This window comes from Aulonocara stuartgranti (assembly GCF_965226115.1).
Source record: "Aulonocara stuartgranti genome assembly, chromosome: 7".
NCBI classification, from domain to species: Eukaryota; Metazoa; Chordata; class Actinopteri; order Cichliformes; family Cichlidae; genus Aulonocara; species Aulonocara stuartgranti.
In genome coordinates, this window is record NC_138945.1 from 13,266,305 (window position 1) to 13,290,605 (window position 24,301).

Genomic DNA, 24,301 nt, shown 5'->3' on the forward strand with positions numbered 1-24,301 from the left:
TCTTGATGGGCCAGATGGATGGGCACGTGGCTGGATTGGTAAAGGGCAGAGAGCTCCAGTCCGACTCAGACGCCAGCAAGGCGGAGGTGGAGTACTGGTTTGGGCTGGTATCATCAAAGATGAGCTTGTGGGGCCTTTTCGGGTTGAGGATGGAGTCAAGCTCAACTCCCAGTCCTACTGCCAGTTTCTGGAAGACACCTTCTTCAAGCAGTGGTACAGGAAGAAGTCTGCATCCTTCAAGAAAAACATGATTTTCATGCAGGACAATGATCCATCACACGCGTCCAAGTACTCCACAGCGTGGCTGGCAAGAAAGGGTATAAAAGAAGAAAAACTAATGACATGGCCACCTTGTTCACCTGATCTGAACCCCATTGAGAACCTGTGGTCCATCATCAAATGTGAGATTTACAAGGAGGGAAAACAGTACACCTCTCTGAACAGTGTCTGGGAGGCTGTGGTTGCTGCTGCACGCAATGTTGATGGTGAACAGATCAAAACACTGACAGAATCCATGGATGGCAGGCTTTTGAGTGTCCTTGCAAAGAAAGGTGGCTATATTGGTCGCTGATTTGTTTTTGTTTTGTTTTTGAATGTCAGAAATGTATATTTGTGTATGTGGAGATGTTATATTGGTTTCACTGGTAAAAATAAATAATTGAAATGGGTATATATTTGTTTTTTGTTAAGTTGCCTAATAATTATGCACAGTAATAGTCACCTGCACACACAGATATCCCCCTAAAATAGCTAAAACTGAAAACAAACTAAAAACTACTTCCAAAAACATTCAGCTTTGATATTAATGAGTTTTTTGGGTTCATTGAGAACATGGTTGTTGTTCAATAATAAAATTATTCCTCAAAAATACAACTTGCCTAATAATTCTGCACTCCCTGTATATATATATATAAAATAAAAAAAATTCCCCAGCCGCCCCTGCTGGCAGTCAATCCTTCAAGCTCGGGACCCTCAAGCCTGGGAGCTTGAGGGTCCTGCACAGTATCTTAGCTGTTCCTAGGACTGCGCTCTTCTGGACAGAGATCTCAGATGTTGTTCCTGGGATCTGCTGGAGCCACTCGCCTAGCTTGGGAGTCACTGCACCTAGTGCTCCGATTACCACTGGGACCACCGTCACCTTCATCCTCCACATCTTCTTGAGCTCTTCTATGAGCCCTTGGTATTTCTCGAGCTTCTCGTATTCCTTCTTCTGATGTTGCTGTGATTCGGAACCGCTACATCGATCACTACGGCCGTCTTCTTCTGTTTGTCTACCACCACTATGTCCGGTTGGTTAGCCACCACCATTTTGTCCGTCTGTATCTGCAAGTCCCACAGGATCTTAGCTCGGTCATTCTCCATCACCCTTGGGGGCATCTCCCATTTTGTCCCCGGGACTTCCAGGTTATACTTGGCACAGATGTTCCTGTACACTATGCCGGCCACTTGGTTATGGCGTTCCATGTATCCCTTGCCTGCTAGCATCTTGCACCCTGCTGTTATGTGCTGGATTGTCTCTGGGGCATCTTTACACAGCCTGCACCTGGGGTCTTGCCTGGTGTGATAGACCCCAGCCTCTATGGATCTTGTACTCAGAGCTTGTTCTTGTGCTGCCATGATTAGTGCTTCTGTGCTGTCTTTCAGTCCAGCTTTGTCCAGCCACTGGTAGGATTTCTGGATATCAGCCACCTTCTCTATCTGCCGGTGGTACATACCGTGCAGGGGCCTGTCCTTCCATGATGGTTCCTCGCCTTCCCCCTCTTTCTTGGGTTTCTGCTGCCTGAGGCATTCACTGAGCACGCTGTCAGTTGGGGCCATCTTCGTGATGTATTCGTGGATGTTCCTTGTCTCATCCTGGAATGTGGTGCTGACACTCACCAGTCCCCAGCCTCCTTCCTTCCGCTTAGCGTACAGCCTCAGGATGCTGGACTTGGGGTGAAATCCTCCATGCATGGTGAGGAGTTTTCTTGTCTTTATGTCAGTGGCTTCTATCTCCTTTGGCCAGCCTATTACCCCAGCAGGGTACCTGATCACGGGCAGGGCTTAGGTGTTGATGGCCTTGTCTTGTTCTTACCGTTCAGCTGACTCCTCAGGACTTGCCTGACCCTCTGCAGGTACTTGGTGGTTGCAGCTTTCCTAGCGGCCTCTTCATGGTTCCCATTCGCTTGCGGGATCCCCAGGTACTTGTAACTGTCCTCTATGTCTGCAATGTTGCCTTCTGGTAGTTCAATCCCCTCAGTTCTGACTACCTTGACTCTCTTTGTTACCATCCGACTACACTTCTCCAGTCCGAACGACATTCCAATGTCATTGCTGTATAGCCTGGTAGTGTGGATCAGTGAATCGATGTCTTGTTCACTCTTGGCATACAGCTTGATGTCATCCATGTACAGGAGGTGGCTGACAACTGCTCCATTCCGTAGTCGGTATCCATAGCCAGTCTTGTCAATGATCGCACTGAGGGGGTTAAGGCCTATATATATATACATACATGTACATGTATATACACACTATATATATATATATATATATATATATATATATATATATATATATAAGAAACAATATTATCCTCTCATTAGATTAGATTTATATTGTGGATAACAAATCTCTTCAGAAAAGCTTGGATGGGTGGAGATCGGGGAAAAAAACAATGTAAGTACAAAGGTGTAGGAAGATGGGCGCCTAAATCTTTTGCATGGAAATAGAATAAGACAGATGAATAAAGACAGAGAAAGATTACTGCTGACACTGCTGACACTGCTTCCCCTGCATGCTTGATAACCAGATGTAGGAGGTTTGGGAAGGTGATGTCTTCTGAGGTCTGCTGATCTGCAGGGACTGCAACTTCTTGAACTAATGCCATACTTGATTTGATGGAAATGTCTTTATTTGTCCCTTGTCAAGATCTTTTCCTTTTTAAACTATTTTTTAGACTGATTTTGATTATTGTTCAGGGCACAAATGCAAATACCTATCATTGTTGTTGTTATTATTATTAATGTTATAACTGTAATGGTAACTGTACCAAAGCTCCTGCCAGTGTTCTGCAGACGAGCACTTTGTTCGGAAGCAGGCAGTATTGAAGGCTTCTCACACCACACAGATAAACACAAATAACACAGTTGAGCAAACACACAGTGGGAGATATGGATTTCTGTTGATGACCGTGTTCGAGTCGCCTTAAGCTGCACACCTGTGGAGAAGAAGGTCGATAACTGTCTGTCAACAATACACGTGCAGGAGTCTATGGTGCATTTGCAGCTTCCAGACAGACACACACACACACAAGCAACAAAAAAAGAGAAACAAGAGGGTTTGGTTTTGATCCAAGCTTTCCTGAGCTCTGAGCTCTTCAGAAAAGTTGGTAACTGTTCCTCATTTCTTTTACTGACAGTGGTTCAATCAGGCTCTTTAGATTTACCTAGAGACAAATCACATGAGATAAATATAGGATGCAATCACACGCTATTAAGTGACTGCGTGTGCATGTTCAAGTGTGTGTTCAACTGCAAGGGTCCAGCAGAACTTCAGAGACCATTAGAGAGGTCGAAACTCTGATATAATAAAACTTTGCAGTAGAATATCCTGCTGACTTTTACACATTAAAGATAGTGTAATTCCATATTTCTGAGGAGTCGTGTCAAATTGCAAAAACACACAGAGAGTACCTTTAATGTCATGTAAATTTTAATTAAAACACAAATTAGTGAGAGATATTCTCTATTGAGCATGCAGACATGTGACCATGTGTAACCCGGGTTAAAAAAGATGCATAAATAGTAAAAGATAAGTGAAATCTGAGAATATAAATATCAAAGAGTTCATTTATTTAAATTTTCTTGTATATTTAAAAAGGTAAGAGTTCATGTAAAATGATTAAAAACATGTTTGCATTGTTTAAAATAAGTTATCTTTCTTTTCTTGTGAATTGTTTGTGAGAACTGTAATTTCCTACGGGGGTAAGGTCTGTGAAGGTAACACAGGGTGGAGAAGGAAAAGGAAAAAAGAGACGAGAGCGCGAGAAGAGAGGGCGGTGGTGCGTGAGTTACACGGAGCATCCGGAGAAGTTAGCTTGTTTTTTATGTACTAAGAGTAAGTGTGTTTTGACTTTTCGGACAGATAAGTCACAGTGTCGGTAAGCTAGTGACATAACACGTAAAGTTTCAGCGTGAGTCTGCTGGACTGTGTGCTTCGTTTCTTGCGGCTGTGCACGCATTAAAACCCCGAGGCTTTCATTATTATATCTGGAGACTTTAACCATGCCACACTGGATTCTACTCTGGCTGCTTTTCACCAGTTTGTGAATTGTCCCACAAGGAGCAACAGGACAATTGACCTACTGTATGCTAATGTGAGAGATGCATACAGAGCCACCCCCCTCCCCCCACTAGGGAAGTCAGACCACAACCTGGTTTACCTACAGCCACAATACACACCCCTCGTCCAAAGGCAGCCTGTCACAACGCGCTCCATCCGGAGATGGACCCCAGAAAAGGAGGATGCTCTGAGAGACTGCTATGACACCACAGACTGGGATGTGCTCCTGAGCCCACATGGTGAGGACATAGAGGGGGCGACACACTGTCTTACAGACTACCTCAACTTTTGTGTGGACACAGTCGCCCCTGCTAAGACGGTACGGTGTTATCCTAATAACAAACCGTGGGTAACACAGGAAGTCAAAGCTGTCCTCAACATGAAGAAGAAGGCTTTCAGGAGCAAAGTGAAGGAGGAGATGAAAGCAGCACAGCGGGAGGTGAAACGCTGCCTGAGGGAAGCAAAGGACACCTACAGGAGGAAGGTGGAGCAGAAGTTGGAGAGGAACAATATGAGGGAGGTCTGGAATGGTGTGAAAACCATCACAGGCCACAACACCAAGAAAAGCACAGTGGGGGGGACTGTGGAGAAGGCAAACGAACTCAACAACTTCTTCAACAGGTTTGACCAGCCCACAACCCCCCCACCCTCACCCTCACCTTCACTACAGAGTCCTCCCCCCACTCTCCTGCCTCCCTCGCTTCCCCCCTTCCTGACACCATGACACCCCCCTCCTCCAATCCCTCTCTCAGCAGCAAGACATCTCCCCCCCTCCCCTCCTCCCAAACATCTCCCAGTGTCACAGTGGATCAGGTCAGGAGGCAACTGAGGAAGCTTCGCCCCAGAAAGGCAGCAGGCCCAGACAAGGTGTGTCCTAGGATGCTAAAGGTGTGTGCTGCTGAACTTGGGGAGCCGCTACAACGATTCTTCAACCTCAGTCTGCGACTGGGGAGAGTGCCTGCCCTATGGAAGACATCCTGCATCGTCCCGGTCCCCAAAAAGAACCGGCCCAATGAGCTGAATGACTTCCGACCGGTGGCACTGACGTCACATCTTATGAAGACTCTAGAGCGGCTCTTCCTCAACTTCCTCCGACCACAGGTACAACATGCCCAGGACCCACTACAGTTTGCATACAAGGCGGGTGTCGGAGTGGAGGATGCCATCCTGTACCTCCTACACAGAGCCCACTCACACCTGGATGGGGGAAAAGGCACGGTCAGGATACTGTTTCTTGACTTTTCCAGTGCCTTTAATACCATCCGGCCCTGTATGCTTCAGGAAAAACTGAACAGGATGGAGGTGGACCCCTGCCTGGTGGCTTGGATCTCCGACTACCTCACCGACAGACCACAGTACGTCAGGCTGAAGGACATCACGTCTGACACTGTGGTCAGCAGCACAGGAGCACCACAGGGAACTGTGCTGTCCCCTCTTCTCTTCACCCTGTACACCTCTGACTTCTGCTACAACTCTGAATTATGCCATATTCAGAAGTTTGCAGATGACACGGCCATCATGGGGTGTATCTGGGATGATCAGGAAGAGGAGTACAGAAGTCTGGTGAGGAACTTTGTCGCATGGAGTCACACAAACCACCTGCAACTCAACACCTCAAAGACTAAGGAACTGGTTGTGGACTTCGGGAGGTCCAGAGAAGGTCCACTGCCGGTTCAGATAGAGGGGGAGGAGGTGGAGGTGGTCAACAAGTACAAGTACCTCGGGCTGTGGTTGGACAATAAACTGGACTGGTCATGCAACACAGAGCACCTGTATAAAAAAGCCCAAAGCCGACTGTACTTCCTCAGGAGGCTGAGGTCTTTTAACATCTGCAGGAAGCTCCTGAGGATGTTTTACCAGTCGGTGGTTGCTGGAGTACTTTTCTATGCTGTGGTGTGCTGGGGGAGCAGCACAGCAAAGAAGGACTCATCCAGGCTGGAGAAACTGATCAGGAGGGCTAGCTCTGTGGTCGGCATGAAGCTGGACACTCTGGTGACAGTGGCAGAGAAAAGGACATTAAAGAAACTGATGGACATTATGAACAATGCTGGGCATCCTCTGCACACGGCCATAAACAATCAGAAGAGTCTGTTCAGTGACAGGTTGCTTCTCCCCAAGACAAGAACTAACAGACTTAAAAACTCCTTTGTCCCACACGCCATCAAACTGTTTAACTCCTCTCTGGAGGGGACAGGGAGGGGAAACAGGAGGACAAAGGAGGGGGGAACAACTAAGCTGTAGTGCCTCTTCACCTCACTGTACAATACCTTGTGCAATACTTTTTGTAAATAGTCAACAGTGCAATAGACTCAATACTTGAAATGTGCAATTCACTTGTATTTTTATTTTTTATTCCTATTTATTCTATTTATCCCCTTTGTATATTTTATTTATATTTGTCTCTGTATTTATATATGTGTGTGTGTGTGTGTGTGTATATATATATATATATATGTATATATATATATATATATATATAACAATTCTGTAACTGTAACTTCGGTCGTTGCTGTGCTTTTTGGAAGTCGAATTTCCCAGAGGAACCCACCCGAGGGATTAATAAAGTTCTATCTTATCTTAAGTTAAAGTGAGGCTAACCCAGCCGTTCGCTAATAAGGACTACTGTAGGCTGCCGTTTCGCTAATAAGGACTACTGTAGGCTGCCGTTTCGCTATAGTTGTGGAACGTAACAAGCTGCAGAGGATCGTTACCGAACTGGATAACGACGGACACACCCCAGATAGTCACTCTGAGTGCCCGCGTCACTCAGAGTACCTCTGGCAACGTGGAAGCTAAAACAGGTAGCTTGTGGAGCACGTGGAGATCACGGACCTTCCTCATCTTTGTGCTACTGCATTCAGAGCGGAGTGTTTCTGACGGAGCTGAAGACAACTTGTTACCTGGATTAAGCTGGTGGGAATTGCACGTTTCACAAGGTACTGAGTTTATTTATTTTTTGCTCGTTGAGTGAAGAACTTCCGGTTGGGAGATCGTTTTGGATTTATACTGGAGCAATACAGGCCTGCAACGTAGGGTTTATCTCTGCCGGCTTTAGGTTTAGTTTGGGACTATAATTGTTTTATCACTGGTGGTTTACACTGTATGTGTGGAGATTCTGTGTACAGTGGGTAAATTGCTGTGTGTGTTTTTGGTTTGCCTGAATACTGAAATCTGCCATTTTATTATTTTCTTGTTTTCATTGTTTGGTAAATTAAAGGAGGGTTGCAATGCTCTACTTTACATGGTGTATGACATGATTTACTGCACTATAGACACTAGTGTTAATTTTCGCGTGTAGTGCTACTGTTAAGGAATAAGCTTCATTGATCCCAGAAACAAAAGAGAAGTTAATTTAAAACATCGTACGAGAGTACACTAGAAAAAGAACCCAAAGCCCATTTATTTAATGGTATTGAGTAAATGAGGGCTACACATGTAACCACATTACATGAAGTTGTTTGCCATTTTGGAGGTTTGGCAATCATGGTGACAATGTAGGATCAAATGAATAAGGCTCCCCTCACACAGACCCAAAAATCTACTTCTGATAGCTTTGGTCATTAGCATATTGCTGTGGTCTTAGTTTAAATTTGTTAGCATCTTATTCAGTTGCTCACCTGTAGGTAACTGTACTTCCTTCACCAGCAGTTACACTCCCACAGTTGCTGGTCCACACATCACTTTCAGTGTGTATGTAGCTTAACACGCAACATAGAGGACTGCAATGGAGGGTACATCCATCTAAAACATCAAATATAAAACTACAAGACTGCTTAACCCATAATTACCAGAAAACCCAGAACTTAGAATGCTAGAATAATCACTGAAAGAAAGCTATAATGAAACTCTTCCAAATAGTAATCAAAATGAGAGCTGAAGAATAAGAGTGAAAAGCAAACTAAAAAGTCAACAAATAACAATAAGTAGAAGTCCTCATTGGCCTAACAAAATCTACAGACCATGACGTTAACAAATTATATTATTTTCCTGAGTACACAAAAGAAAAAAAGACATGAATAAACTGGAAGAAAACAGTGAAAGGAAAAACAGCATAATGACAGAAATGTAAATCAAATCAGACAAAAGCTCAAATATTTACTAATCTAGTTGCTACCAGAACTGTCTTCTATACAGTGTAAAGAAACCAGTGATCAGTATGGTTGTTTAGATTTATCCTACAATATTAAAACACCAATAAAATATTCCTTAAAATGAGCCACAAGCACAACTCATAAGATTCAACTACATATGAAATCCAGTGAGCCATAAATACATCTGCCATGACTCCATGTTGCACACTCACCAGCACACATATACACATTTGTATGTACACACTCTCACAAACATATGAAAGTTAAACGTAGGGAAACACACACCAACAACCTGACAGCTTTACTTTGTGCTTTTAGACGCAAAGTGGTCCGAAATCTAATCTGTAAAAACAATTTAATTAACTACGGTTTTCACAACTGTCCAAAGTGTTTCAGGAGAAATGTGAGGTGTTTAGCTTTGGACTGGCATAATGAAAAACTGCTTTCCAGGAAAAGTTACAGAAGATAAGAGTATAAGTCAAAACAAGTGAATGTATAAGAGTAAATTTGAAGTTTTTTCTTTGGTTTCAATACATTTTTATGACAATGTAATTTCTCGCAAGATGATTATATGTAATTAAAGTTGTTCTTATTGTACATTATATACTTGATCAGCCATCACTCTAAAATATGAAATATATTTAAAATATTCTAAGTTAAGCTCCCAAAGAACAAATCAACAAATCATTGCATTACATAACATGCAGTCACTGCACGGATGCATCATCACTGTGAAAAATTAATTGATTAGACAGAATCTCTTATGTCAGGGAGAAAGTTGAACAGAGATAAATATCTGCATGCCTTTTCTTTATTAAATATGTGATTTTAGGTTGGTGACAGTACCAAATCACAACAACAGTTGCCTTGAGGCGCTTTATACTGTAAGGTAAAGACCCTACAATAATACAGATATCAAATGACCTGTATGAGCAAGCACTTGGTGACACCGGGAAGGAAAAACTCCCTTTTAACAGGAAGAAACCTTAAAACCTTAGGCAAAACCAGGCTCAGGCTCATCCTGTCATGGCCATAGCTGGACTGGCCATCAGGCATACTGGGCATTTGCCCGGTGGGCCGCTGGCGATTTTTTGTTTTTATGGGCCGATGGTTTTTTTTTTTTTTTTTTTTTTAGGAAGGGTATATATATAATGAAAGGTGTTGGATTGGCCAATTGGTCATGATCGACTCTGGGCTGGACCAATTACAGCCGAGGAGGCTGGCTGCACCCTCCCCCTTCTTTAGCAATCACGTGATTTTCGCGCATTGCATGCCGGGAACTCGTGGCAAAACAATCCAAGTACCGCATCAAATGCAAACATTTGCAGCACCGCAAAACGTTCATTCTCCGGTTCCAATACCTTCTTTTTTTTTTCTTTGCCGCACAAAAAAGGAATGTACAAAACAAAAGGAGAATAATGCCGGTCCGTACAAAGACAGACTCGACGAAAAGACAAAGAAAAGATACGAGGAAAAAATCAAAGGAGTGAAAGAGTGGACAAAAGACGTCAGCGTGCTGCCCAACTTTCACCACGCTCAGATTTATAATTATACGCTTCTTGGAGTGAGTGCATACACTCATGAACTTTAGTAACTTCAGGTCACTGCAACAAGCCCAGGTACAGTTTACCGACGGATGGGTACAGGACCTTGAAATGCACCGTGTAGAACGAAAGACTATTGTACATATCATAAGTTTATCAGTCTCACAAATCGTCTTCATAAATACACATTCATTAACAGTTTATTAATAGGACCTTTAAGCTCAACGGTAATTAATTAGTAGTGGAAATAATTTCTGGTAGTGTAACAGTGTTTATGTGGTATTATTCCACTTGCCACAAATATCAGTGTAATGGGGAAACAGCGCCCCCCTCTCGGTGTGGCTGGCTGCAGTAATCGCTGCCAGTCTGCCATACGAGCCATACGAGAGGTGAGTTGTATTGTTCCGCACACAATATAGCTAAGTAGTACAGACACATAAAACATGTTTGATTAGCTGACGAGCACCGAGTGTAATAAGTGCTTAGTGGACACATGTCCAACACCAGTTTTATGTACTTTTCATTTGTTTATTAATGTGTGAAACTGTATGCTAAAGCGGAATGCTAATGAGATGTTCTGCCGTAGTGTGCTGTGCGGAGTGGTGTGTGGCGAGCCTGTGCACTGATAATACACCGTTGTTTCCATTCAGGTACATCATTTGTTGTTGCTGTTATTTTATTGTATATTAGAAATTGTAATATTGCTGCAGTAATCGCTGCCAGTCTGCCGTAGCCATACGAGAGTGTGCTGTGCGGAGTGGTGTATGGCGAGCCTGTGCACTGATAATACACCGTTGTTTCCATTTAGGAAATAAAGTGGCAACGATCGATCAGAGACTCCTTGTCTTTTTAAAAACACTACACAATGCAGAGTCGAGGAGTCTGTTTGGGCCGAACTGTTGCAGCGGGATGAAGCAGAAACCGGTTACAGTAGCATTACAGAAATGTAGCAGTGACAATAATATTGTATATTGTAATCGCAATGGACAATTAGTGATACAAAACAACTGTTTTATCCTGTGAATAAAAGTATATGTTTTTGTCAGTGTACCATGGTTATAACAGAAGCGAAACGCAATATTGTGTCAGAATAATTCACTATTTATGCACAATAAATAAAGGAGCATAGCGCGACAATTTCTGTTCAGCGCCAGACTTGCTTGTAACCTATATCACCAATTATGTTAAGAAAAATGACGTATTAACTACTACAAAACTCTGACCTTTGTGGGAATGCTTGGAACAGACTAACATGTGAGCTGGAGTGTTCTGAGACGTTATATTTGGTATATCCAGACCATCCATCGGCTCTTACTTCGGAAACATGGCTTAAAAAATTTCACTTCAACGACGTAATCCGATTAAAAAAAAAAAAACGATCTCTTTACCCGTCGACTTCCTGTGGCTGTCATGCGACCGGCTATTGCAGTTAATAATAATACAACAGCTTCTTGCCATTTTTTGGGTTTCTTTTTATCGCTGTGTAACTGAGTTCAATTGAAAGCCTGCGTGCGCTAGTACCTCTTGCCACAAGTTCCCAGAATCCTTTGCGGTTTTATCCCTGAATGACGTCACATTTTCAATCTTTATCCTGGTGGGCCGGTCTCTAGTCAAAATGCCCGGGCCGATTTTTTGTCCCAGTCCAGCCTTGGTCATGGCTGTGCTGTGGCAGGCAGGATGTGGGACCCAGGTGCAGGACTCGAACGCGAAAAGGTAACTTAAAGTGGCAGCTTTATTCACTAGGAAAACTTGAATACTAGATCTAAGAAACAAAACATAATAACCGGGAGCTAGGAAACTAGGAACTCAGGAGACCAGAAACTAGAAAACAAAGAAACTAAAAAAGTAGGAGCTGACGAGAAAACAAACACGGAGACCAGGAGCAGCACAGAGAGGGTATGACGCGACAATGGGCAGAGGAAAACACAGGGAGTAATGAGGGAATGGGAAACAGAAAGGAAACACAACACTGGGACTAATCTGACGTAACGAGATGGGGAGGAAGCAAAACTGAGTACACTGAACACAGGACAAGGAACTATCAAAATCAAACAGGAAACACACGGACCGAAATGCAAGCTTAACACAGTGACTGGGGACACATAGAGAACATAGAAACAAGGGGGACTAGACATGAAACGTGGGACATGGGCACAGCACAGAGTAGACATGGGAACAGAGACTAAACACAGGCTGAGATAGAGACTAAGGGAGGAAGGACTACAGTCACTAAGAACATAAGAAATAAAGATAACCAAAACCAGCAACAACAATAATCAAAAAATATAATTCCAGAGTCTGAAACTAAATACTGGGTTGCAGACTCAGTGCCGTGACACATCCGGTGTCTCCCTGGATGAATTGGAAGCAATGACTGAGTCATTGGTTGGAAGAGGTGGTTGACATGAATGAAGTTTGAGACTTTATGCCTATACTGCTGCCTCCGAGATCCAAACCCAGAAAAGCGGTAGAAAATGGATAGTATGAAAATTTCTTTTTATTGTCATCATTAGAGTTCCACCTAGAGCTGAACAATAGACTGTGAAACTAAACTCCCTATATGAATGTGAACAGTCATTCTGTAGACAAGGGATAAGTCTTTTTGGTACCAGACGTTTGGCTGATTTCTGCTTATAATATGCTTTTGGTCTGAATTGCGTTGTCAAATCATGTTTTTGTTGAATACAGGTAAATGGTACATATGAGGAGCTCTTTTGGGGAGCAAAAGTACTTATCCACAGGTTCTGTCTGATGACATTTCAGCTTTTTATTTGTTTTTCTTAATTTATCACCCGTCTTAAAAAAAGATTTACACCAGCTGGTTGTTTCCTTTAGAGACAAGGTCATCAAATAGTATTAGATGTCATTTGGTATTAGATGTCAATATACATCTTATATTCTTTTCTCACTTTAAAAAATAATTACTTTCATCAATGTCTTTTTTTCAATGAGCAGCATACTAAATGTTCTCCTTAAGAATGAAGCTCTTTAGACAAATAACCTGTTGTTAATGTAATGTCAAGAACCATGTTAATATCCACTTTGCTACACAGCAATTGGACTGTTATTTCTAACCTGCTTCCTTCAGAAGCAAAACACATTTAAACCAAGATGAAGTGGGTGTATGTCTAATGTGTCTTATGAATACATGCATGCAAACTTACTTCTCTGTCCTTGAGCTTCATGGCCAGTACTAACTGGTTTCTGTGATTGGCCAGTGCTTCTCTGTAATTGCTTTTGGAGAAAAGGGCAGAGCCGAGGTTCCCATGAGCTCGACATTCCCCTGACTGGTCACCTGTGGAAGACGAATTTTACCTACACTGTAGCCGTTTTTCAACACACCATAAACTACTACTTTCAAGTTTTCCATACCTAGAGTCTTGGTCACCTCCAGGTCCTGTTGCATGTAGGCCATACTCTTCTCTATATTACCTAAAGACCAGTATGCAGAACTAAGGGCAGAGTAGACGGATCCACGCAGCTTTAGTGAGCACGTGCCAATCTTCAGCCCTGCCTCCAGAACTACAGCTGAGGCTCCATGGAAACCATGTGTCAGTAGCTCCTGGCCGATGACGGAGACAACCACAAACGGACTCTTGTCTAGCTTCATCTTCTGCAGCTGCTGGTAGGTGGGCTCAAGTGTGTCTGTGAAGATGTGACAGATAGACAAAAACACACAGGTGATTTAAGAAAATTCAATTATTTATCATTTTATGTGTTACAAACATTAATATGACCATTCTTAAGCGCCATTGGACAAGATACTGAGTGTGTGGCCTGAAAACTTCCTTGGCCCTGTGGCATTCGGCTGTGGGACTGTAGCATCCTGCTGATACAGAAAGAACACTACACCTGCCCTGGCTCTTTTTCTACACAGAAAGTAAAATAAAAGCAGAAGCCCTGGAACTTCTGTGTTTGTGCTCGTGCACACTTTCAAAGCAACACTATGCAACTTTTAAGAAGTAATATCACACTTACTCTTACAAGTAGAGACTTAAATTAATAAGCGATAAAATGCACCCACACTTAGAAGCAATGCTGGTAAAGCCTCATTAGGTCTGGCATGACCCATTTTAAGCTTATGTAAGCACACTTTAAAGTCTATATTGCTCTGTAAGTGCTGTGTAACTTCAGAAAAGTCTGAAGTTAAACAGCACAGAATCTTATATCCTTTTGCTACTATGTTATAGTCTCAGAGCAAACACACAAAAATATGCATCTGCTATCTGATGACAACTACATCTACAAAATTCTGCTTCACAGATGACATTTTCATATAATTTAAGCTAAATGTATGTAGCCTCAAACAACAGTTTTCTATTTAAAGACATAAAGGACTTAAGTTCCATGTTCCATGTTTTGGAAAGATTGCAGCACATCTCAGCTTTGTGTTCAACTCTGTGTGCAAGCAGGCGCGCGTGTGTCTCCTTCACTATGTGAATATCATAATGAAGCAGACACACAGAGCAGACATGAAGTAAAGCTATTGTTATTCAAGTTGATCGCAACTCTTTGGGGTTCTATGCAATTAAACAATCCCTAAATTGGAAAACGATTGCTTGTGGAACATCTAGGAGGAAAAAAAATCCACATTCACCCATAACAAAGTATGTAATTGAAATTGCTGCTGCTGAAAGGGACTAACTGAAATATTTTTACAAAAACAAATATATCTATTCCAAGTTCAATACCCCCTCCCAACCCCCCAAAAAACAAAACAAAACAGTTATCTTGTGTCAAAAGTCATATTTTGTAGTATTTGAGATGAACTGTAGCAGTTGCCATTTGCATTTTTCGAGTCTTTCATTCTGCTTTGTCAAACTGAAAAGTTTTGTTTATCAGGCTAATCTGAGGAGGACCTAGTAGATAGCGTTCTGTTACAATTGTCTACCCTAGAGGCCTAGAAAGACAGAGGAGCCTCCTACTCTTTCATGCTGATAACAATGCAGCTCCTTAGTGTGTGTGTACTGCACACTATACTGACATTCTCTATGGTCCAACATGTTGCCCTGCCTACTGCTTACTCAAGCATTGCAACTCAATTTTACTTGGAGGCTTGCTTTGAAGATTATAAGAGATCAAGTTTTGAAGGGTGCTGCCCTTGGGTGGGAGAACAACCTCCTGCAGTGCAACAGACCTGCGGGAGAGCTTTGCTGTAGTCCAGGCTGGACTCAGTTATGATATACTGTTTGCTGCTGCCACTGATTCAAACATACTGTCATCATTTTCAAAATGTGCATTTTTTGTTTTCCATCTACTCCATTCTTCTGGCAGCGCTACTGCTTAAACTTTGAAACAATGTCTTTTGTTTTCTGTTGTAAATTTCTAATTTGAAACATGATAAAGTACATTATCAATAGCCTTGTGCTCAACCCCACTGGATACACAAGTTGGACCTCAAAGGGAAATAAGATGAAGGGAGGTTGGCTGGTGCAAGAACACATGCAAATGCCCAGCTCTAATTCAGATACAGCTGAAGGGCAAAACAACATAATCCAGTGCAAATTCTAGCCTGCAAACCATTCTTGATTGTTTGTACTTTTCCTTCATCTTTGTGTGCTGTTGAGACCTACACATAAAAGTACACTGTGAACTGTGGGGTGGTTAGATCAATGACACATGAGAATCTACCTTGTAAATATTTCATCATGAACCCTGCGAGAAGCAAATTCATGTGAATAAACATAATGATAAAACTAACCTAGACCCTTCAGTGTCCACAGCGCTTTAATTTAAGGATGTTTGTGAACTTCCTAAATCTGGAAGAGGACATAATCAGGAATTAATCAGAACACATAATAAGTTTTCTGTGCTTCAGAAGTGTGTACACCCACTGAAATCTTTCAAATGTCAGTCATTATTTCTAGAAATTAGTATTTGGCCTTAAAATTAGCATTCCACCTCTGTGGCCCGCTTCAGCCGCTGGCAATGTGCTGTCTGCAATTAAAGAAGCTGCAGTTTACGATCTGTCTAAAATGTAATCTCGGCGCTGAAGTGTACCTTTGACTTAATCAAAAACCCACAAAATTCAACACCAATAGAAATGGAATGTAACAAAGTACATATACATTATAATTCTGCTCTACTACATTTCTCGGAGGCTAATGTGCTCATTTATCCCACAGCTCTATTTGTGTATCAAATTACATTTTTTCATAACCGTCTTGCTCAGTATCTACAGTTTGGGGTTTAAAAGTAAAGATGATGCATCCCTTTATGGCAGAGAATTATTTTTCTATTTTACTGGCTTTAATTAAAAAAAAAAAAAAAAAATTCTCCCCTATAGCCTTTTTTAATTGCAGTTTGGTCCATATAAAGCTATCAAGTCATAAAGCCACCAAGTTTCCTATTTATGACATTCTGTGTTACTGTATTTTGCCTGCTACAAGCCTGTTTAAACACGACTCTGTTGTTTATTTGTATGCATGCTGGACATGTGGAGGTCTATAGTGCAACTACAACTGGACAGGTCCAAATTTTTTGTGGGCCGACACAGCGGTACAGTGGGTAGCAATGCTACCCACAACAAGGAAGAAGGTCCTAGTTCAATTCAATTCAATTTTCAATTCAATTTTATTCATATAGCGCCAAATCACAACAAAAGTCGCCTCAAGGCGCTTTATATTGTACAGTAGATACAGAGAAAAAGTTGCCTGGGGTCTGTCTGTGTAGACTTTGCATGTTTTTTTGCCATAGTCCAAAAACATGTTGGCTAAGTCAGCTGGGGCTACAGCTTCCAAACAGTAAGGATAATGGATGGATATTTGGACAGATGGTTGGTTTTCCTGCTTTTGCTTTGGCACAGATTTTATACCAGATGCTCTTTCTGACACAATCCTCCCATTTTGTCTGGGCTTTAGGAGTACTCTACCTTACAATCACTGTAATCACATTACATTTTTTCATAGTGCATTATTGTACTAAATTCAACAATCACTTTACAGTAACAATTATGTAATTCTTTGTGTTACAAAGATTTTGCCTAACAAAGCTATATTTCTTGAGGGTTCAAGAACTGAAGGAAAGTTCAGCTTCAACAATCAAATCGTATTTATTCAAATACACCAGTGCTGCTGCCTGTCAATCAAATTATGTTATGACATGTAAACATAACTTGTATCTAGTTGTTGGTCACTTCAGAGAATCATCACCCTGTTATACTGTTGTTGTATAAGCAAATTTATAAAAGGCAGCTAGATTGGCTAATCCTTACTCCTTTAATCTGTTAGGTTGTGTTCTGCTCCAGCCTAAATATAAGGCACACCCACAGTCAAGAGCTGAAACAACATGTGAATCCTGCCTATGTCTCAGAAAAATCATACCATGTCATATATACCTATTCATTTTTTACCTTCCTTAACTTAGATGGCTTCAATAATGCTATGTTGACAGCATTAATACTGTAACTTGCTCACTCACTCACTCACTCACTCGCTGTACCTGAATGTAAATAAATATGACTGTGGGAGACACCAGACAACAACAGTCTTTATAATTGGCAGTAGATGTGACACCTGTCACTTCATTGTCAAGAAGATTCATCTGAAGCAGGAATGGATGAGAGTCATTCCTTTACTTCCACAAGTGGAAGCTGGCGATGACTACCTTTTATCTCCACGTTTCTCTTTCCGTTCTATCTAAGATGCTTGTTTTATGCATTTTCTGAATCTCTCTTTTCTCTATATATCTCTCATCTCTCGTATCAAACATGCATCCCTTTCTTTGTGCGGCCTGAATCATCAGAGGGATCTTTTTATTTTTTTTCACATCCTAGTCCCGGAGGAGGGCTACTGAATAAAAGAATAAAAGAAAAGTAATAACTTGGCAGTTTCCCTAGTGCATACATCTAACTTTCCTTGCCTACAAGTTTTCCAGCACAAAATTGTAGTTTTCTGCTTATGATGTTCTTTTGTTTGTCTCTCCCCTTGTAAATGTGAGTCATGTTGTTTCAGATGTGTTGGCACAGTGAGAGAAAGGCGGAATGAAGTCCGGTGTTAGACATGCCCACCTCTTAGAGGCGACTTCATGGCAGCCTCCACCATACCAACAAGCAGCTGGAGACTCTTGGGGTCTTGGGCGAGGCCGGAAGCGAACGCTGCCAGGGCATCGGCATGACGACCCAGGTACTGTAGGGCAACACCCTGACGAAAGTAAGCCTGAAAAGAAAAAACACAATTATAATTTTTTTTACATTTTTTAAATTTCATATTTTTTGACATTTTGAAACACTTGTTTATTTCTCTTCTGAGGTTTGTTGAAATACTGCAAAAATATATAACTGCAGTTTTATGCAAAACAGCAATAAAGCTACACGTATACATAAAAGGGCATAGCGGTGATTAATTTAGCAAAATGCTAAATGGACGGGTACTTATATAGCACCTTACTATTCACTTTCAGCACTTTATATTACAGGTCTTATTCACCAAAGCAGACATGCATTCATACTGCACTCTTTTTTCTTCTTCTATGCCTAAGTGCTTCTTATCTAACATTCACACACACACTCGCACTCTGGTGTATCCAAAAATATGGTGACACATGGAGTGGAGGAGCTGGGGGTCAATACACTAACTTTAGACCATGTTTAATACAAACATTCACCATATTAACACTACATAACAGAACTTTCACTTTAAATGGTCTGTTTGGTTCTTTGTTCACACCATGAAAAGTTAAGTTTAAAAAAATGTAATATCCTTATTTATCATATTTATCTCTAAATGTGGATTGTTGCTTTGAAGTCTGACTGTTGAACAAAGACATTATAAATATTACAAGTTTTGTTTCTTCATTTATGTCCTTAACACTTGGGATTCGACTGTACTGTTAGCTCCACTGTTAGGGAATAGCCTCCTGTTCAGCAAGCCAGAAGTCTTTCCATTTTAGATTTTTACATGACTGTCTTTGAGAAGGCTCTGAAAAAGATCCAATAGTTTAAACATTTACAGAACCCATTCTGAATAAGGAGAACAGTTACACTTGATAGTTAACAGAGTTTGGCACAGCTGTTTTTGTTCTATGGTTCCAACAGCTGTATTTGAATTGTTTAAAAGCACACAGAAAACTGTGCTCTTCTCTAAAACATTTTTACTTTAGTCTAATCTACTTGCTAGTCCACACACTACTGTACTGTTTGATTTATTTGCACATATGTGTTAGCCATGCATCTATTATTCTTTGTTTTTAACGTGGGGTATCCTAAATGTTCCCTAATGAAACCTGTTCTATTTATAGATTTTTGATTTGCTTTGATATTTGGTCATCAAACACAGCAAGACATCATTATTCAGTGTCTGAAAAACTCAGGTACATTAGCTGTAGTTGTTGGGTCTGCGCTTCCACAGCCCCACTGGTTTAGAGACTTATTCCCGATAACGAAGCAAGATGAACACCTCAACCAGTTTTTCACATGCTAGCAAGGGAAGGATCTCAGAGCAGCCCTTCTGCCCTCGGTGTAAGACCACTTCGAAGAACAATCACCCCACAGCAGCCTTTTATTTCTGTGACACACAGTTTCACAAACACTCATTGTAAAAATCCCCCTATGGTGTCAGGCACTAGGTGTGTATGCATGTGTGTGTGTGTGCACGTGAGAGTGTGAGTTTGTGTCTGGGGGTGCGTTGGTGTGACCTCCTGTCCACAATAGGGTCATAAAGGCAGGAAGTTTACTAAACAAGAAAACAGAACCCTCACATAGGATGTGCTCCTATAAAAGACTATAGCCTCCTCCACCAACACGCTGGGGAGAGAGTCAGAAACAAAGTAATGTCTTTGACCATATAGTTTGAACCAAGCCTTACAAATTTAAGTACAATAATGGCAACATTTAACAATTTGACTCCAACAGTAGTAAAAACAACCTTTGGATTAAAAGTAACTTTTTAAGAAGTGCTCAGTGATTTTCACATAACCTTAAATAATGAAAAGGTCGAGCACCGATGTGGCATTTACACATTGGTTACACACTCTTTCCATATAACACACAGCAACATGCATTTCATTAGGACCCCTTGTGCATTTCACAGCTGGATTAGAGACAATGCATCATGACATCAGATTCATGAAGACAACTCAAGAGACGGCACGTGCAACACAAACATATCTTCTTCTCTCACTGCTGACCTTACTGTAACCTAATTGTCTTGCCCCCTTCTCTCTTCGCCTTCATTCCTCTTCTTTTTACTTCTCATTTATCATCCAACCCTCCCTCCCCCCATTTAAGCACAAGCTCTCATGACAGTGAGTGAATTAAGACAAAGAGGAGATCAATTAGATTACATGCTAGCTGCTGTCCCGCCTGCCACTTTCTACAGCCATGCCGTCTTTGTCCCATCCTCATCTTCAGACAGCTTCATTGAAACAAATGGAGTCTGAGGTCAAGTCTCAGTGCAGAATGTGAACAGACCACGGTGTCATTTCACTGATGATTAACACGAAAGTGATTTAAATGGTTGGTAATTACAGCTGAGGCCATATGCCTTAACACACTCATTATGAAAATGCCTCAGTCAGTCACAGCAGGCTAATATTATAATATTCTCTATTTGTGGAGCACTTTTCAAAAAATCAGAGTCAAAAGTTAAATTGCTACAAAATATGAAATACTTAAGCTGTCCAATTAAAGTGAGTTTTAAGAAGCTGGTTTAAGGTTTTAATGTTGTGGATCGTTGAGCTATCTGAGTTCATATTGCCGGCAAAATCCTAGAGTTTGTTCTCAAGTCTCCGTCCACTAGTGTTCCTAACCTGATCTCTCTTTGTACATAGATTTCTTGGACCTGTCCCTTAACCAGTTTGGAGTGTCTGTTTGTCGGAGTGGCATAGAGCGTGGAGAAGTGTGAGTGGCAGAAGAGGAGTGATTGTGTGAGCAAGAAGAGGAGAACAGAGACTGTGTGGATTCCCCACTTTCCCCCCTGGAACCCTGTGCCCCCTTTCCCTGCACCTGTAAATATACTGCACCATGCAGTTAATCCCCTTTGACAGTTTTCCAACAGTCTTCAAGGTGTTCTCAGAGATGCTGAGCACTTGTTGGCCCTTTTGCCTTCACTCTGCGGTCCATCTCATCCCAGACCATCAGAACTGGGTTTAGGTCAGGTGACTATGGAGGCCAGGCCATCTGGTGCAGCCCTCCATTACTCTCCTTTTTGGTCAAATAGCCCATATACACTCTGGAGGTCATCGTCCTGTTGAAAAATTAATGATGGTCCAACTAAATGCAAACTGGATGGGATCGCTGCAGGATGCTGTGGCAGCCATAATGGTTGAGTATGCCTTCAGTTTTGAATAAATCCCCAACAGTGTCACCAGCAAAGCACCCCTACACCACCTCCTCTATGCTTCACAGTGGGAACCATGCATGTAGAGACCATACGTTCACCTTTTCTGTGTTGCACAAAGACATGGCAGGGGGAACCAAAGATCTCAAATTTGGACTCATCAGACCAGAGCACAGATTTCCACTGGTCTTTCATTCCTTATGTCTCTTGGCCCAAACAAATCTCTTCTGCTTGTTGCTTTTTCTTAGTAGTGGTTTCTTAGCAGCTATTTGACAGTAAAGGCTGATTTTCGCAGTCTCCTTTGAACAGTTGATGTAGAGATTTGTCTGCTACTGGAACTCTGTGTGGCATTTATCTGGGCTCTAATCTCAGATGCTGTCAACTTACAATTTCTGAGGCTGGTGACTCAGATGAATTTATCCTCAGTAGCAGACTTGACTGTTGGTCTTCCTTTCCTGGGGCGGTCCTCATGTGAGCCAGTTTAGTCGTACAGTAGATGGTTTTTGTGACTGCCCTGGCTGTTAGCAATTTTCCGAATTGAGTGACCTTCAGTTCTGAAAGTAATGATGGACTGTTGTTTCTCTTTATTTAGAATTTATATTATGGTGAGAACCAATCAGCTAACAGTTGTCAGGGCTGTGAGCTGTGTACCAACCTGCATTCTGCACAACACAACTGATGGTCCCAACCATATTAAGAAAGCAAGAAATTCCACAAATAAACTCTGACAAGGCACACCTGTGAAGTGAAAACAATTTCAGGTGACTACATCATGAAGCTCCTTGAGAGAAGACCAAGGGTTTGCAACGCTGTCAACAAAGCGTGTTTCAGTGTAGCTATTTTCAGGAATCTAAAATATAAGACATATCTAGAGTTATTTATCATTTTTTCTTTGCTACATAATTCCACATATCTTGTGTCATATATTTGATGTCTTCAGTATGTATCTACTATGCAGAAAGTAGTAAAAAATAAAGAAAAACCATTAAATGAGAAGGTGTGTCCAAACTTTTGACTGGTAGTGTATATTTTAAAAATACATTTAGAAATTATAAGAACTCTTTCATTAGGAATATCATAGATGTACTCCAAAATGATTGTCAAATAATGGGTATATAAATACTGAATAAATGCTTTAAAGTGGCAGGATTAATTCCAACAGCTCTAAGTCATTCCTGTTGACAACCACAACTTAAACCATAACACCAGGCAATCAACATCTGTTGATCAAATTAACAAATTTTCTGGTTCTCTTGGTTCTCAGTGACAACTGGATCACATCTTGGAGAAGCTCACTGCAGTCGTGAGTTCTCAGATTCGGCTCTTTGAGCACAAGAATGACAACATCACGTCAGCGTAAGCTCACGGCTCTCCAACGGGAGATTGAGAGACCAGTGTCGGACTGTTAGAACAACTTTAAATTCCCATGAGTTGTTCGCACTAAAGTAAAAACCACCATCACTTCATGCGGATACCCCTTCAGCGCCAGCTGCGGTCTCAAGGCTGGAGCTGAACAACAACACCCTGATATGGACTGTGTTTAGACTGTTCTTCCCATTCTATGCAAGGCCACCCGGGTTGGCTGGAAGACTGTTTACTTAGCCTGGCAAGGCTAAGGACACTGTCTCAACTGAACTGTGGACACACACACACACAGACATATATATACACATGCAGATGTACACTCATCCTCCCTTACCCCTCCAAACGCCTTCGACGCTTATTCCCTTCTGATGCTGACGGTGGATCAAGGAGTCTGGCTGTCTCTCACCCTTTACCCATCCCTGTTGCTTGTCATGTGTTTCTTTGGTGTATTAAGAGTTTTTTCATGTGCTATGTGCAGAGGTGTTTTTTTTTTCTGTTCTCAAACTGATCTCCCTATTGGAGCTCAGTCTGGGGGGAGTTAGTTTTTTTCTCCTTATCTTTCCTCATGTGGTGCTTTTCCATTGTTATACCTCTCTGACCTGTCTTCCCCATGTGATGTTTTCGTGTAATCTATGTATGGTCGGAGGGAAAGATGGCGCCGCCATTGCGTGCAATAGGTCGGCAGCCTTAACATGAAATTTCCCCTTGTGGGACTAATAAAGGTATCTTATCTTAATAAACTGTGTGTGTCTGGGTCATGCACTAGACTGGGAAAAAAATTTAATTTCCATTTGATAATTGTATCTATTGTAAAGTAGTATCAACTACCAGCAATGATGCCAAGTGTCCGTGCTGGGGATAGAGATATAGCAACCTGGCCTCTGACCCTCATGCAGACTGGAGAGGATAGAAGAGGAGCTAGACTGGGATGTAGTGCTGGGGTGACATATGGACACCCCACCTGTGTGCCTACCTCTACTTAGCACTGCCCCTCAAAACTGTTGCCTTCATGCTGATCTGGCTAGTATGTGGAGGATGCAGTGTTTCTCATTTAGGCATTCATGTTCTATTCTGGACCTTCTAGGGGGAAAATCCAGTCAAAAAGGATAATTATATCAGAGGAGGAAAGTTATAATCACAGTGATGATCATTATCTCTGCATGAGCAGACAAGCAGCATAATGGGTAAGGTTGAGTAGCATGTGTGCGTATGGGAGTGAGAGAGTGAGGATGAGAGGTTAAATCTATATAGGTGTGTGTGTGTAAGAACGTTCTACCCCTATCAGTGGCGTAAACATGCCAGATCCAGACAGAAAATGACAGCAGGAAGAGTCTGCCTCCACCACCACCTCCAGCCTCCTGCTCACACACATCCTGCCTATTAGCTCAGTCTGGCTACGCTGCCCACTAAGCACATGCAGGGGGTGCAGACAGCCTTACAGAGACACACACACACAACACCACCACCTCGTGAACACAGAAACACACTCTTGGTATCGTTTATTCATTCTTTCTCTCAGCGGTGTTCTGGAACATCTCTGAAAAATCCTGTCAGATTACAGAGTCTCTTCCCAAGCTGCTGCGGTTATGTCTGGTTTGCAGGTATTTCACACTGATTCCCAGTTGAGCACTTAGACGGGCCCTTTAACATGCAGGGCTCTAGACTAACTTTTTGCCATGGGCGTACCGGTACGCCTAACTTTTTA

At 41.9% G+C, this 24,301-nt stretch overlaps 1 protein-coding gene and 1 long non-coding RNA gene across 5 annotated transcripts in view; one reads left to right on the forward strand and one right to left on the reverse strand.

Moving 5' to 3' along the window:
• ttc28 (tetratricopeptide repeat domain 28) overlaps nucleotides 1-24,301 on the reverse strand; it is a 166,523-nt gene that overhangs the window by 62,398 nt on the left and 79,824 nt on the right. For all 4 annotated transcript variants that reach the window (XM_082540931.1, XM_082540930.1, XM_082540932.1 and 1 more), the window contains 3 exons: nucleotides 17,964-18,111; nucleotides 13,328-13,600; nucleotides 13,120-13,250 (listed from right to left, as the gene is read on the reverse strand). In XM_082540931.1, the coding sequence (XP_082397057.1) occupies nucleotides 13,120-13,250; nucleotides 13,328-13,600; nucleotides 17,964-18,111 (552 nt within the window). The remainder of the gene's footprint in view (nucleotides 1-13,119; nucleotides 13,251-13,327; nucleotides 13,601-17,963; nucleotides 18,112-24,301) is intronic.
• Nucleotides 6,797-23,310, forward strand: LOC309710999. Its single transcript, XR_014277864.1, has 3 exons — nucleotides 6,797-7,256; nucleotides 17,908-18,078; nucleotides 20,723-23,310. It is a non-coding gene; the product is annotated as an uncharacterized lncRNA (long non-coding RNA).